The following is a 13,804-nucleotide window of genomic DNA, read 5'->3' as shown; positions in this document are numbered from 1 at the left end:
ATGAGGATCTCAATACCAAGTTCTTCTTTTGTATGTTAATGTCCACTGGGAATCGGCATCCATCTTGGTACTCAGAGAGAAGGCAAAGGAAACCATGAAGTGGTTTAAACCACTCTTTTACACTGTCAGTTTTACAAAGAGTCAAATAAAATACATCTTAAATGGGGGTGTTTTATGTCGATTCAGCAACTTCACCCCCAGAAACAGATTCGAAGGCAATAACAAGAACATGTTCAAGCATCAGACGGACGTTCCGTCTCCATGGCTACACGGATGAATAAGGAAATTAGCAATAGTGAGATGCTGAGCCCAGCCCGATGCTGAGCCCAGCCCGATGCTGAACGCCCACACAGCCTTTTGTTTTGTTTTTCGAGACAGGGTTTCTCTGCGTAGCCCTGGCTATCCCAGAACTCTCTCTATAGACAAGGTTGGCCTTGAACTCACAGAGATCTGCTTTCCAGCCTCCTGAGCCAGATACTCCAGCCGTCACATCTGGCTTTTTAGCTTTTAATAACCATGTTATATGTTTTTGTATGTGTCGCAAACATGTGAATGTGTATGTGTATGAGTGTGTGTGTATGTGTGTGTGTACATGTGCATGCCCCTGTATATGTATATATGTGTGTGCATACACATGGAGGCCAGAGAACAAGCTTGGGTGTTAAACTTCAAGAGCCATTAAGACTACTTCTCTTTTGTAAAGGGTCTCTCTCACTAGCCCAGGAGCTTATGAAGGAGGCTATGCTGCCCAGTCAAAGACCCACCTGTCTTCACCTCCCTACCCTGGAATTACAAGACCATGTTATTACACCTGGCTTTTCTTACATAAGTTCTTAGAGACTGGACTCAGGTCAAAAGCAATTTCCCAATAGAGCCACTTCCCCAGTACTGCAGAAGCATATTTAATACTATTAGTGTGAAACTTAATTAAGAAGGTATTGCACACTATTAGTTACTGGATAATTTTAATCTTATTTTTATAAATATACTAGTTTAAGGCCAAATTACAATGTTTATTTCTGAAAAGAAGAAAAGCAAGAATGGTAACTAATTTTTATTTTTTTGTTGTTGTTGTTGTTTTTTTTTTTTTTTTTTGAGCCAAAATGACAATGTTCGTTTATTTCTAAAAAGAAGAAAGCTAAGAATGATGACAGGTAAATACACTTCTCTCTGTCTCTGTCAGAACAGAGATGTCTCCCTTGACTTTTGCTGTCTGATTTCACTTGTGAGGAATCTGATTCATAGGGAGAGCTGGAAATCAGTGAGAAAGCAATACAAAGCCATGTAGGCCGACTTGACTCACTCCACACAACACGTGTCACTTGCACTTTCGAGGAGGAAGTGAGCCAGATACTCTTCTCAAAGCAAGCAGAGAATGAGTGCAGCCCTAGGCATGCTTTAAGGTTGGCAGGGAAGGTTGTCAGTAAGCACAGTCTCCTAGGACCATCTACAATGTATACTATACATGGGCAGAAAAGGAAGCAAGGCCCTTCCTTCTGAACAAGGAGCACCTCTTTGTTGGCTACTGGTAAAGCCCCTGGACACAGGCTCATTGCTCCCTGAACTCTTACTGCCTACTTGGATTCAATCAAGAGGACCAAAGGTTTTATAGGATGCATGTAAGCATCTATTGATCCTCCATCTTCAAGAGAGATGTGCAGGACTCCAGCAGACGCACGAAACCTGGGCATTATGTGTTTCTCATACAACCTTTGCCTAAGCTTGGCTTTACCAAGCAAGCACAGTAAGGGATTATTAAAAGGAATGATATAGTAAATTATAATAGCCTACTATAACAAAATTATTTTTAAGTGTACTAAATATTTCTAGAATTTTTCATGTACTGTTTTGAATGTCTGACTGTGGAAAACTGAAATTGTTGAAAGCAAACTTGCAGCTAAGGGGCAGCGCTTGCATAACTCTCGACTTGGAATGGAGACTTTATTCAGGGGTTCTACAGTTTATTGGGGAAACTATTTGTCCTTGGAACTAGACTGCCCTGAACAAAGGCAAAAGTTGGGAGCATATGAGATAACTCAGGTGCAAACGGCTTTTGCTTTTAAGTCTGAGTCTAGAAAAATCTGAAATAGAAATTAAACTCCATCTCATCTGATCTGGTGTTTATATAAAAGAGAAGTCCATCCCCACTGACCAACAGGATAAATCGGGGGATTGAGCACCTGAGTCATTCGTTTATACTTATTGTCGCTTTTTATATGAAATGTGTTGAGGCTCTCTGCTCCCAAACCCCGTGGGAGAGAGACCTCACCGCCTGATCAGGTGGGCACTCCTGAGGCTGCAGAGCGGAGGAGACCACCAACACTGCCCACCCCTGCCCACATCCCTGGCCCAAGAGGCAACTGTATAAGGCCTCTGGGTTCCCGTAGGGGAGGGCCCAGGGGCGGCAGGACCCCTGCGCCTGAGACACCGCCGGAACCTGAAGGAAACAGACCAGATAAACAGTTCTCTGCACCCAAATCCCGTGGGAGGGAGAGCTAAACCTTCAGAGAGGCGGACACGCCTGGGAAACCAGAAGAGACTGCACTCTGTGCACATCCAGACGCCAGAGGAAAACACCAAACTTCATCTGGAACCCTGGTGCACGGAGGCTCCCGGAAAGAGCGGCGCAGATCTTCCCGGTTGCTGCCGCCGCGGAGAGGACTTAGGCAGTACCCCACGAGCAAACTTGAGCCTTGGAACCACAGGTAGGACCAACTTTTCCCCTGCAAGAAACCTGCCTGGTGAACTCAAGACACAGGCCCACAGGAACAGCTGAAGACCTGTAGAGAGGAAAAACTACACGCCCAAAAGCAGAACACTCTGTCCCCATAACTGACTGAAAGAAAACAGGAAAACAGGTCTACAGCACTCCTGACACACAGGCTTATAGGACAGTCTAGCCATGGTCAGAAATAGCAGAACAAAGTAACACTAGAGATAATCTGATGGTGAGAGGCAAGCGCAGGAACCCAAGCAACAGAAACCAAGACTACATGGCATCATCGGAGCCCAATTCTCCCACCAAAGCAAACACGGAATATCCAAACACACCAGAAAAGCAAGATCTAGTTTCAAAAGCATATTTGATCATGATGCTGGAGGACTTCAAGAAAGACATAAAGAACTCCCTTAGAGAACAAGTAGAAGCCTACAGAGAGGAATTGCAAAAATCCCTGAAAGAATTCCAGGAAAACACAATCAAACAGTTGAAGGAATTAAAAATGGAAATAGAAGCAATCAAGAAAGAACACATGGAAACAACCCTGGACATAGAAAATCAAAAGAAAAGACAAGGAACTGTAGATACAAGCTTCACCAACAGAATACAAGAGATGGAAGAGAGAATCTCGGGAGCAGAAGATTCCATAGAAATCATTGACTCAACTGTCAAAGATAATGTAAAGCGGAAAAAGCTACTGGTCCAAAACATACAGGAAATCCAGGACTCAATGAGAAGATCAAACCTAAGGATAATAGGTATAGAAGAGAGTGAAGACTCCCAGCTCAAAGGACCAGTAAATATCTTCAACAAAATCATAGAAGAAAACTTCCCTAACCTAAAAAAAGAGATACCCATAGGCATACAAGAAGCCTACAGAACTCCAAATAGATTGGACCAGAAAAGAAACACCTCCCGTCACATAATTGTCAAAACACCAAACGCACAAAATAAAGAAAGAATATTAAAAGCAGTAAGGGAAAAAGGTCAAGTAACATATAAAGGCAGACCTATCAGAATCACACCAGACTTTTCGCCAGAAACTATGAAGGCCAGAAGATCCTGGACAGATGTCATACAGACCCTAAGAGAACACAAATGCCAGCCCAGGTTACTGTATCCTGCAAAACTCTCAATTAACATAGATGGAGAAACCAAGATATTCCATGACAAAACCAAATTTACACAATATCTTTCTACAAATCCAGCACTACAAAGGATAATAAAGGGTAAAGCCCAACATAAGGAGGCAAGCTATACCCTAGAAGAAGCAAGAAACTAATCGTCTTGGCAACAAAACAAAGAGAATGAAAGCACACAAACATAACCTCACATCCAAATATGAATATAACAGGAAGCAATAATCACTATTCCTTAATATCTCTCAACATCAATGGCCTCAACTCCCCAATAAAAAGACATAGATTAACAAACTGGATACGCAATGAGGACCCTGCATTCTGCTGCCTACAGGAAACACACCTCAGAGACAAAGACAGACACTACCTCAGAGTGAAAGGCTGGAAAACAACTTTCCAAGCAAATGGTCAGAAGAAGCAAGCTGGAGTAGCCATTCTAATATCAAATAAAATCAATTTTCAATTAAAAGTCATCAAAAAAGATAAGGAAGGACACTTCATAATCATCAAAGGAAAAATCCAGCAAGATGAACTCTCAATCCTCATCTTCGATTGGTTTATATACAAGTGTGCAATTTCTAGGCTTGAAAGTAAAATGATGCTATCTGGTGCTGGATAGAGGAGCCTTATTTTTTATTATGGCAGCTTGCTATTTTTGTAACATGGTGATTTGGTTGAACACAATAAAGTACAGTAGTAACTGATCTCCCCCTCTTCCTGGATGAGTGAGGAGATGATTAAATGTTGATGTCAGCATCCATGAGCATATTCAGATGAGCTTCTGCTTCTGTTGAAAAGGATGCTGTGTTTGATTGTGGTCCGAAGCTTTGAAGCACTACTTGGCATCTCCTTCCTTGGAGGTCTCACTGTTTAAACATAACAGATTTGATAGCTTGTTGGTAAGGTGAGGTCCAGCTTGTCTCCACTAGGTCATCTTCATGTGAATCCGGTGGTTATACGGTTTTGTTCTAGGGATATTTCATTTTTTTAATAACGGTTTTAGCTGACATTCATGGAGAGAATGAATCCTTAGAAGTGTGCCACTAGTGAAAGGAAATCCTGTCTAGAGTATGTTTCTTTACAAAGCTGTGTCACACCATCCTTTGGGCCCTCTGCTGGAAAAGTAGAATCAAGTCTCAAATAATGCCTTTTAAATTGTATCCTCTAGTATTATAGATGTAGGACAGTACTGTATCATACCTCTGTGGATGTAAAATAGCTTATACCTGCTTTATGATACGTAGTAGTGACCGTGCTTTATCAGAGCTGTTTTTAATGATGTTGCTCAGAATGTTTTCTTTCCAGATGATGATTGAGAAGCTAATTTAAAAAAAAAATGGTGCCAGGTACCACAAGAGTAACAGAACTGTGCTGTTTTCTCGGGTTTTGTTTTTTTACTTTTTTTTTTTCAATGGAGTGTGCTGGATGTCCCTACAGTTTTGTTCAGATGACTGCAGAACCTGGAAAAGCTGTTGCTGCTGTTGATGCATAACACACTGCTATTATTGGTCTTTTTATATAAATATAAATATATATATACAGATATATAATTTGAATTTTTTGAAACTTTACCTGTGCTGTCAACTTTCGAAAAAAGTATCCCCGTTTACTGTGTTGAGTTGGCACTGTACAGAAATTAACAGCCATATTGGTCTAGAAATGTTGAACTTAAGTTTTTTCCATTTGTACAGGGGTAACACACTGTATTAAATATGTAAGGTCTTATATACGTGGGTTTGATTACAAAAACTAATAAAGTATTCTCTAAATTAAAAAAAATGTGTTGAGCTTGAGTTTTATTTTAAAATGTAAAATTCATTCCTTTAAGTACTTTATGAAAAGTACAAACTCCTTTCATAATAAGAATAACTAGTTCCTAAGTCAGATGTGAGTGAACATTTTCATTATATTTAAATTAAGTGCTTTCAAAAAATCATGCTTTTAATCAACTATATAAAATAATGATTTTGTTTATTAGCTGGTATTAACAAACAAAAATCAACATTCAAAATTAAGAGGGTCACATATGCCTACGGGCTGCACTGGAGGGCTCTAAATGTCCTTCTCTGGTCTTTCAGAGGTTCGGACTGCCTCACTGAGAGAATCAAATGTCTCAGGGACACATCCTGAGGCACCATGCTGAGTATTAGTTACACTAATCAGAACTGAGTGGGGACTGAGACCCGGTGCGGTGTGGTTGGTTTTTTACCTTTGGGTAGACTTGTAAAGTGACAGGGTCCTTTATGTCTGAAATTGGTCATTTCCCAGGACCTCAAAAAGGTTTCAGCATATTTCTTCCATCTCAATGCACAGTCTATTGTCCTAAGCAGTGCCCCTGGGAGCCGACATTTGAAACTGACAAACAGCATGTGTGTGTCAGGGAGATAAAGTCGGCACATGTGCGCCAGCCTCCTGGGATTCCAAAATGCTAGCAGCCCCAGCTGGTGCTGTGCCTCTGTCCCAGGGTGCACTGCTCCCGGCAAGCGTGAGTTCCACCTTCTGACTGTCAGAGGGACTCATCTGACTGGAATATGGTTATTCTAAAGTCTTTTAGGGCAAAGGATACAGTAATATTTTTACCAGTGGAGAGAAAAATAAGTAAGCCTGGGGCCTCGCTCATGTTAGACAAAGGCTCTACCACTGAGCTAAATTCTCAGCCTCAAAAGAGCTTAAGAAAACAGCATTACTAATTAATATTTATTGAAGAGAGACAAAGAGCTGCTTAAACTAACACCCATTCTTTCAAAAATATATACTGAATATTTGTTTAATAACTGGTGCCCTGAAAATGCCAGTGAAAGTAAAAGTAAAACTTCCTTTCCTTCCCCATGTTTACAGGGTGGCAGCAGGAAGTGGACTGCCCAGAAAGCATGCAAATGTTCAGATGCTGATTCTTATTACAGAGAAAACTAGGCCAGAGTCACCGAGAGTATGAGAGTGTGTGACTGTCCACAGAGGAAGGAGCTGAGCTAGCTCTCTCCAAGAATGGCACACTCGAACACCAATCCCACTAGGCACAAATGGTGGAACGGACTACGTGTCAGCGGGATTCCTGCGAGTGCATCGTGGATGACGTGTGCATGGTGCATAGCTATTGCTAAGGGAGCGAGCTGTGCCTGCCCAGAGACTGCCCTCCTAACCATAGTCTGTTCTTCATGCTACTCCTGACTTCTCTCTGCCTACAGGAGAAACACAACTGTTGCTCTTGAACTGGCAGGAGAAAGACCTTACAGAGCATGTTTGCCGTCCATCTTTAGACAGGCGTCTTTTCCTCCCCACATCACTCCCACTCCATTCCGGGGACTTACTGTACCTGTTTTGAGGTCTGTCTTACCAGTGAAACAGACGCTGCCAGATAGTGAGTCTCTGTCACTCGTCTGGCACCACTGCATCCTTGGACTAGGAATGTTGGCACATAAATAGTACTTGGCATAAGTTTGAATAAATAAAGCAATATTTAAGAATGAGGTTTAGAAAGGAGCAAGTTTAGAAAATCACCAGGATAGTTCAGTAATTAACCAAGCCCTGGTTTTTTGAAACAAGGTTGCATGTAGCTCAGGCTGACTTGAATTCACTGTGTAGTGGAGGCTGGCCCTAAGCTCATGAACCTTCTCCTTCTGCCTCCCCAACCCTGGAGATTACAAACATGTACCCCCACGCCGGTGACATGAATATTTGCAGTGTCAGCTTCCTGAGGGAAACGTTATGTGCTCTGTCCCAGTTTGCACTGCGGCTTAGTGAGAGGCAGCGAAAACAGCAAGTGAGCATCTTACAGACACTCGGCCTGGTGTTACAGTGTGTTGCTTCTCTGGTGGCGACTGCACACGTCTGTATTCAAGCTACTTGCCAGAACAGTGTGAACCATGGAGACGGAAGGGCTGGGGATGTAGCTCTGGAGAATTAAGAACCTTCAGTATGACGACATGCTCATTGCTAACCTGAAGGACCGTCTGGCAGAGGTGCCTGACTGCAGAGTCTGTGCAGATTTATTTATGGTCAGTCAGTCCCTTGTGGGTAAAACGAGGTAACAGTTACATCAGTGAGTGACAGCATCTATATGTCACTGAGTCATTGTTGGGACTAAATCAGGCACCTTATACTCTAACTGATTTATAATTAGAAAGAATTAACAGTACATCATTTATTATAATCTCAGTAGCCTTATCATCTATTACAATGGTCTACCAAATGTTTCAAACTAAACTTTCTAGCTATTCCTTGAACTGGGAGGGTAGATTTTCATTCGCCTTCGGGAAATTCCATTCTGTAGGATTTGCCCACTTAGAAACCTTGGTACTTATTCAAGAAAAACCAGAATCACTCCTTTTTAAAAAACAAAACAGAGAGTCTCTACACCTCCCTGAAAGCACTTATCTGACTCCCATTTATTTTCCTACTGCCTGTGAGCCTCTGTTTTCCTTCTTATAATAGATTCCAAGAAATATCTAGCAATGCCTTGGCTGTTGGACGTTAGTAAATGTCTGACACTGCTCCATTCAAATCTGAATTTGTGCCTGTCCTTATTAAGATCTAGTAGCATTTTATAAACAATAAAAATGAAAAACACAACATCAAAACCCAGAGTGGAGCAATTACACCTCCTAGAGGCAAGACCCGAGCAACTGCGCATCTCCACGCCAAGCCATGAACCTGAGCTCCTGCAGGAACAGAGATTTAGCTCCGTCACCTTCCTTATGCCCCTGCCACAGAACCTGCAGCCTGCACACACTGTTCCCCAAGAAACAGTCACTCAATAACCGTCTGTGAAGGAAGAGAACTGGCTGTTCTCCTCCTTAGTACTCTCATGCCCATGGACATCCATATATTCAACCCCAACTCCCTCAGAGATCTCCTCCTCTGTCGTCACCCGTCCGTGCTGGAGCAAGAAGAAAGGAGCTCGCTATAAAGCAAAGCTTCTTCCTGCAGCCATGACTTTAATCGCATCATCTGCCACCTTATCACCGACTCCTCCTTCACATTCCGTCTCATGACACATACTCTTCGGTAAGCTGTCTTGCCAGCCAACCTTAGATGGAGATATCTATGCTAAAATTCTGGGTTTCCATTATACTTGTAAATATTTAACAGTGGGATGGCCACAATGCATGAAAATTAACTACTTATGGCGGTTAAATGATAGTCTGAAAATCCTTTGAAGCTTCTGTTCTTTTTTCCCAGATTGACCTTGAACTTATGAGCTCCGATGAGCCTTCTAGCTTAGCCTGCTGTGTATTCAGACTCTGCATGTACACTTCGCCTGGTCGCAGCTTCTATCGTTATATCCGTAAGTGTCAGCACAAGCTCAGTAACCACTTACTGACTGAGAGAAAGGAAACAATGATAAAGCTTAACTTCTTTCTTTTTTGTTATTTTTATTTCTCTAAGTTTTCCTATTTGACCAGCTGATCAATCAGATTTTAATTTTCTTCAAAATAAAAATTAACAAATGCCCCATTTGGTTATCAAACAGAAAACAGAAACTAAAATTAACAAAATGGCTTTGTCCTCAGGTCAAAGGTGTCCTCTCAGCCTCTCGTGACAGACGTCAGAAAATGCACAGCATCAACACCACTCTATGCTACCACTGTCTCGATTCTATCCTTCCTCCCTGAACTACAGAGGAGGCCTTGCTGGCCGAGCTGCTGTTCTCAGATCTGCCCCCTTTCACTGAAATCCCTTTCTTTAACCTTTTGCAATTTAATGTGTCCCAGTTGTATCAAAGAAACAATTCTGTGACAATTTTTAAAATTGAGTTACATATAAAGAATTCTTCTTTCCTAATATATAAGAATTACATTTTCTTAGTTCCTTTACTTAGGAAAAATACTATTTCCTCATACTTCCAAAACTGCATTTAAGGGAAACTAAAGAAATAATCTTCTGCACACCACAGAAAGCTCTCTGTCCCTCACTGTTCTCCCTGTCCCTGTGATGCAGCTTTTCCTGTTCTCTCCCCTGCACCCGCCTGTCTGCCCTTCAGTCTCTCTTCCTCTGAGAAGGTTGAAAATGTCCTTGAATTGGACTCTCTCTGACCCAAAGATTCTTCACCATTGAGTTTGCCTCAACTACCGATGTTTTGGTCTTTTTTGTATTTCCCTCGGTAAGCCCGATTGTTCCAGAAGCTCCATGTGCACTTGTCGTCACTCACCACTCAGACAAGTTCAACTGCTCACATTTTTTAAAGCATCTAAAGCCATGATGTTCACAATCTTCACTGTTACCTTTATATTCTTTCTATTTGAAAGAACACCTTAGAAAACTTTTATTTCAAAGTTTAAAAAATTGCTTCTTGGCTAATAAGCTAGAAAATGGAACAAGAAAACACAGAATCTCTGCCACAGTAAATAAGACTTGGCTCGTTCTCTATTTGGGCAATTTTCTTGCGTATTCACTTTTATATAATTTGCAAGACTGAAAAAACTAAAAAAATTAAACTTGCTAAAATAGTTACTTCTTAACACAAAATAGACCGGTAGTTTACTAACTTACAGGATCGGAAGGTCCACAGAATTCTCGGAACGTCTTCGTAGGATTGCTCTGCTGGATCTCTATTGCTACGCAAGGGCCGGAGTACAGCTCTGTCACCATGTCCTTTAGTATCCATGTAAGAGAAACAAGATAACTAAAATAACTGATATGTTACCACGATTCTTTTAACTGTGCTACTTTACCACTACTTCCCATCCCCAAATGGTCGGCCACCTTTGACTTCTTTCCCATCTGTGTCCCGCACACAAGTTCCTTCCAAGTTATGGCCACCTTGCTTCGAAATACTTTCTCTCATCCCTTCACCTCCACTCCTAGGACCATTAGCCTTTTGAGGCTTCCTCTGCTCGCTTAAGCCATTTCTAGCACATCTTCCTTTCAGACTTCCCTCTTTCCATCAACAGTTTCATCAAATTAATATTCCTAAAATATCAATAGCCATGTTTCTCCCACGGGACCTTTAAAAATCTATTATGTGGTTAGCAACAAAGACTAACATCTAGAAACTAAGAGAAAACTAGATGAGCTGGCTTCCACATTTGAGTGGTGGAGCCAAGGAACTGTGACTCTCGGGAAGGGGGACCGTGTAGGCCAGATAATTCCTCCATCTTGTTGCATAAAACAGGCACAGACAGAAAGGGCAGGACAGGGCAGGTAGGAAAGTACAGTAGAGCCTGACATTCCCACAGTGCTGCAGAGGCTGCATTAAGGGAGCCAGCGGACATGATCATCAGGGAAGAATACAGCAGAACTCCACACCCTACCATAGAGCTTTTCTACACTCATGTTTACTGCTTCTGTATCCACTGGAGCAAGGAAATGGAAAGAAGTTAGATATCTATCGGCAAATGAGTAGTTAATAAAAGTTTGGTGATAGGATATTGTTCAGCAAAGAAAAACATAATCATAAAATTTGCACGATAACAGATGAAATAAGAATGTTAAATAGTGAGGTCACATGATACATGGTCTCCGCCATCTGCAGAACGTGTAAGCAAATGCACACTCGGGCTCGTCAGAATACGCAGAGGGTAATTGTTAGAGCACGAGGAAGGAGTGATGCGGGTCATGGACATGCATTTAGAAGCTGATTGTTTTCCTGGTTCTTTTCTTTTCTTTCTTTCTTTCTTTTGTGTGGTGTGTGTGTGTGTGTGTGTGTGTGTGTGTGTGTGTGTTGGATAAGTGCATAACAATGTATTCCCTACTGAAGGTAAATTAGCAGGAGGCTCCACAGCTTCAAGATGGACAAGAGGAGTCCATGCTTCTGTCATCCAAAGCTTGGAAAACCCTTACACAACACACGGGCTCCATATCAGGTGGAGGCCCAATACAATAATATCCAGGCTCTACATCATCAGGTGGAGGCCTCAGAAGGGCTCTACTCCATAGCTGGCCTAAGTCGGCCCTACATAATGAAGTGGCATCTGCCCACCTTACAAAGCTTGGAAGCAAGCCTCCCCAGAGTCAAGCTGAACCAAAGTTACTTAAGTGAAAGCCAGACCAAAGCCCAACTCTCTTTACAGGGAACAATCCATGTCATTGCACTTCATGCACGGTTAGTCGGTACCAGGCATGAGAAGGAAGAGGATGCGAGCTGCCGGCAGAAGCAGCGTCAGTAAGGAGCCATGGATCCAACAGGCAGGAGCAATGTAACGAACACAAGGTTGCTAATACGGCTGTCACAGATGAGCCTGCATGCTCAGATTACAGGAGAAATATGGACACTCTGAGGAAAACTGAACAGCAGAAGACTCAAACCTAGAAATAAAACCAAAGACACTAACCTAAGTAGTGCTTTGGATGGGTGAGAAGGGCACGGCCCTGCAGGTAAGTGACCTGGGTGAACAGGGCACTGCCCTGCAGGTAAATGACCTGAGACAGGCACCTGCAATTGCTTCAGCACAAACAAGGAAATCCACAGGGAGGAAAAACAAAGTCCCACCATTTAACATGGTGTCTTCGAAGAAAAGTTAACAAACTATTTTAGGAAATAACAGATAAAAATACACCAAGTTTCTATCCATAAACTTCTAAATCCGACGTGAACTAGGAAGGGAAATAAAAGGAAGAAAAGTATCAAACAGAACACCACAACCAGCAAGAAGCAAAAGAAATCGTAAAAGTTAAGGAAAAAAATTAAAGACAGGTGAACAAAGTCAGGTAGCAACAGCAACAAGGCTTGCCAGTCTTAGACATGGACCCAAATCACACAGTATTCAGACAAACAAACACAGACACATCACACAATATTCAGACAAACAAACACAGACACATCACACAGTATTCAAACAAACAAACAAACAGACACAGACACATCACACAGTATTCAAACAAACAAACAGACACAGACACATCAAACAGTATTCAAACAAACAAACAAACAGACATAGACACATCACACAGTATTCAAACAAACAAACAAACAGACACAGACACATCACACAGTATTCAAACAAACAAACAGACACACATCACACAGTATTCAAACAAACAAACAGACACAGACACATCACACAGTATTCAAACAAACAAACACAGACACATCACACAGTATTCAAGCAAACAAACAAACAGACACAGAAAGAGAAAACAGCCGTGAGAAGCCAGTACCCAAACCCTTGTCTTTAACGTAGTCAAAACACATTTGTACATAGCTGTCTTAAAGATAATTATTCAATGGCCTCATAAGCCCTCCCTCATGTCTAACTGAGGGGTTGCAGACCTTACATAGCTTCTGGGAGAGAGAGTTGGGCATGGGGTGGGGCATCCGGAAAGAGTTAAGGGCAACAGATGGGAAACTATAATCAGAATACACTGCATACATTGTGAAATTCCCAAAAGTTAAACAGAAATATATTCAAAACAGAAAAAAGATAACGATCCAAAGAAAAACATTAGTTTTCTTTAAGAGGACGGCTCCAGGTAGGTCAACTGCATTAGAAGGGCTTCCCACTCATTAGTACACAGGCAGTCCCAACTGGCTTCAGCAGGCTATTTACTTGTTTGTTTAGTTATGTGTTTAATTATGAGTCAAAGTCTCATGATGTGGCCTGTGCTGGCCTGACCCTTACTACACAGATCTCCTGGATGCTGCTTCTGAGCGCTGGGATGGGAGGAATAAGCTACCACGCTCACTGCAGGGGTAGTTGGTTTGTTTATTTGTTCATTTTGAGTTTTGGAAACCAAATTGGGAAGAGTGAGAGCTTGTGGTGGTGGTAAACTCTGCAAAGAGTTAAGGAAAGAATGGGGAAAATATAATCAAAATACACCACATGCGTGTGTGAAATTCCCAAAATAAATAAATAAATAAAAATATATTTAACAACAGAAAAAAGATCATCAAAGAAAAGCATTAGTGGTGCATTGCAGAGTCATCGCACACAGAAATAAGACAATGACAAAATAACGCCTAGGACCAGGGGAAGTCGTTGGGATTGTCACTCAGTGTGAAATGGAATAG

At 41.8% G+C, this 13,804-nt stretch overlaps 1 protein-coding gene across 4 annotated transcripts in view; it reads right to left on the bottom strand.

The window, feature by feature from the left end:
- Window positions 1–13,804, bottom strand: part of Nme7 (NME/NM23 family member 7) — a 129,326-nt gene that overhangs the window by 45,734 nt on the left and 69,788 nt on the right. For all 4 annotated transcript variants that reach the window (XM_087579962.1, XM_087579961.1, XM_087579963.1 and 1 more), the window contains 1 exon segment: window positions 10,348–10,449. In XM_087579962.1, coding sequence (XP_087436088.1) covers window positions 10,348–10,449 — 102 coding nt within the window.

The sequence above is a fragment of the Rattus norvegicus genome, chromosome 13, assembly GCF_021556685.1.
Source record: "Rattus norvegicus strain SHRSP/BbbUtx chromosome 13, alternate assembly SHRSP_T2T, whole genome shotgun sequence".
NCBI lineage: Eukaryota > Metazoa > Chordata > Mammalia > Rodentia > Muridae > Rattus > Rattus norvegicus.
The sequence above is the reverse complement of the archived record's forward strand: the minus strand, read 5'-3'. Positions and strand labels throughout refer to the sequence as shown.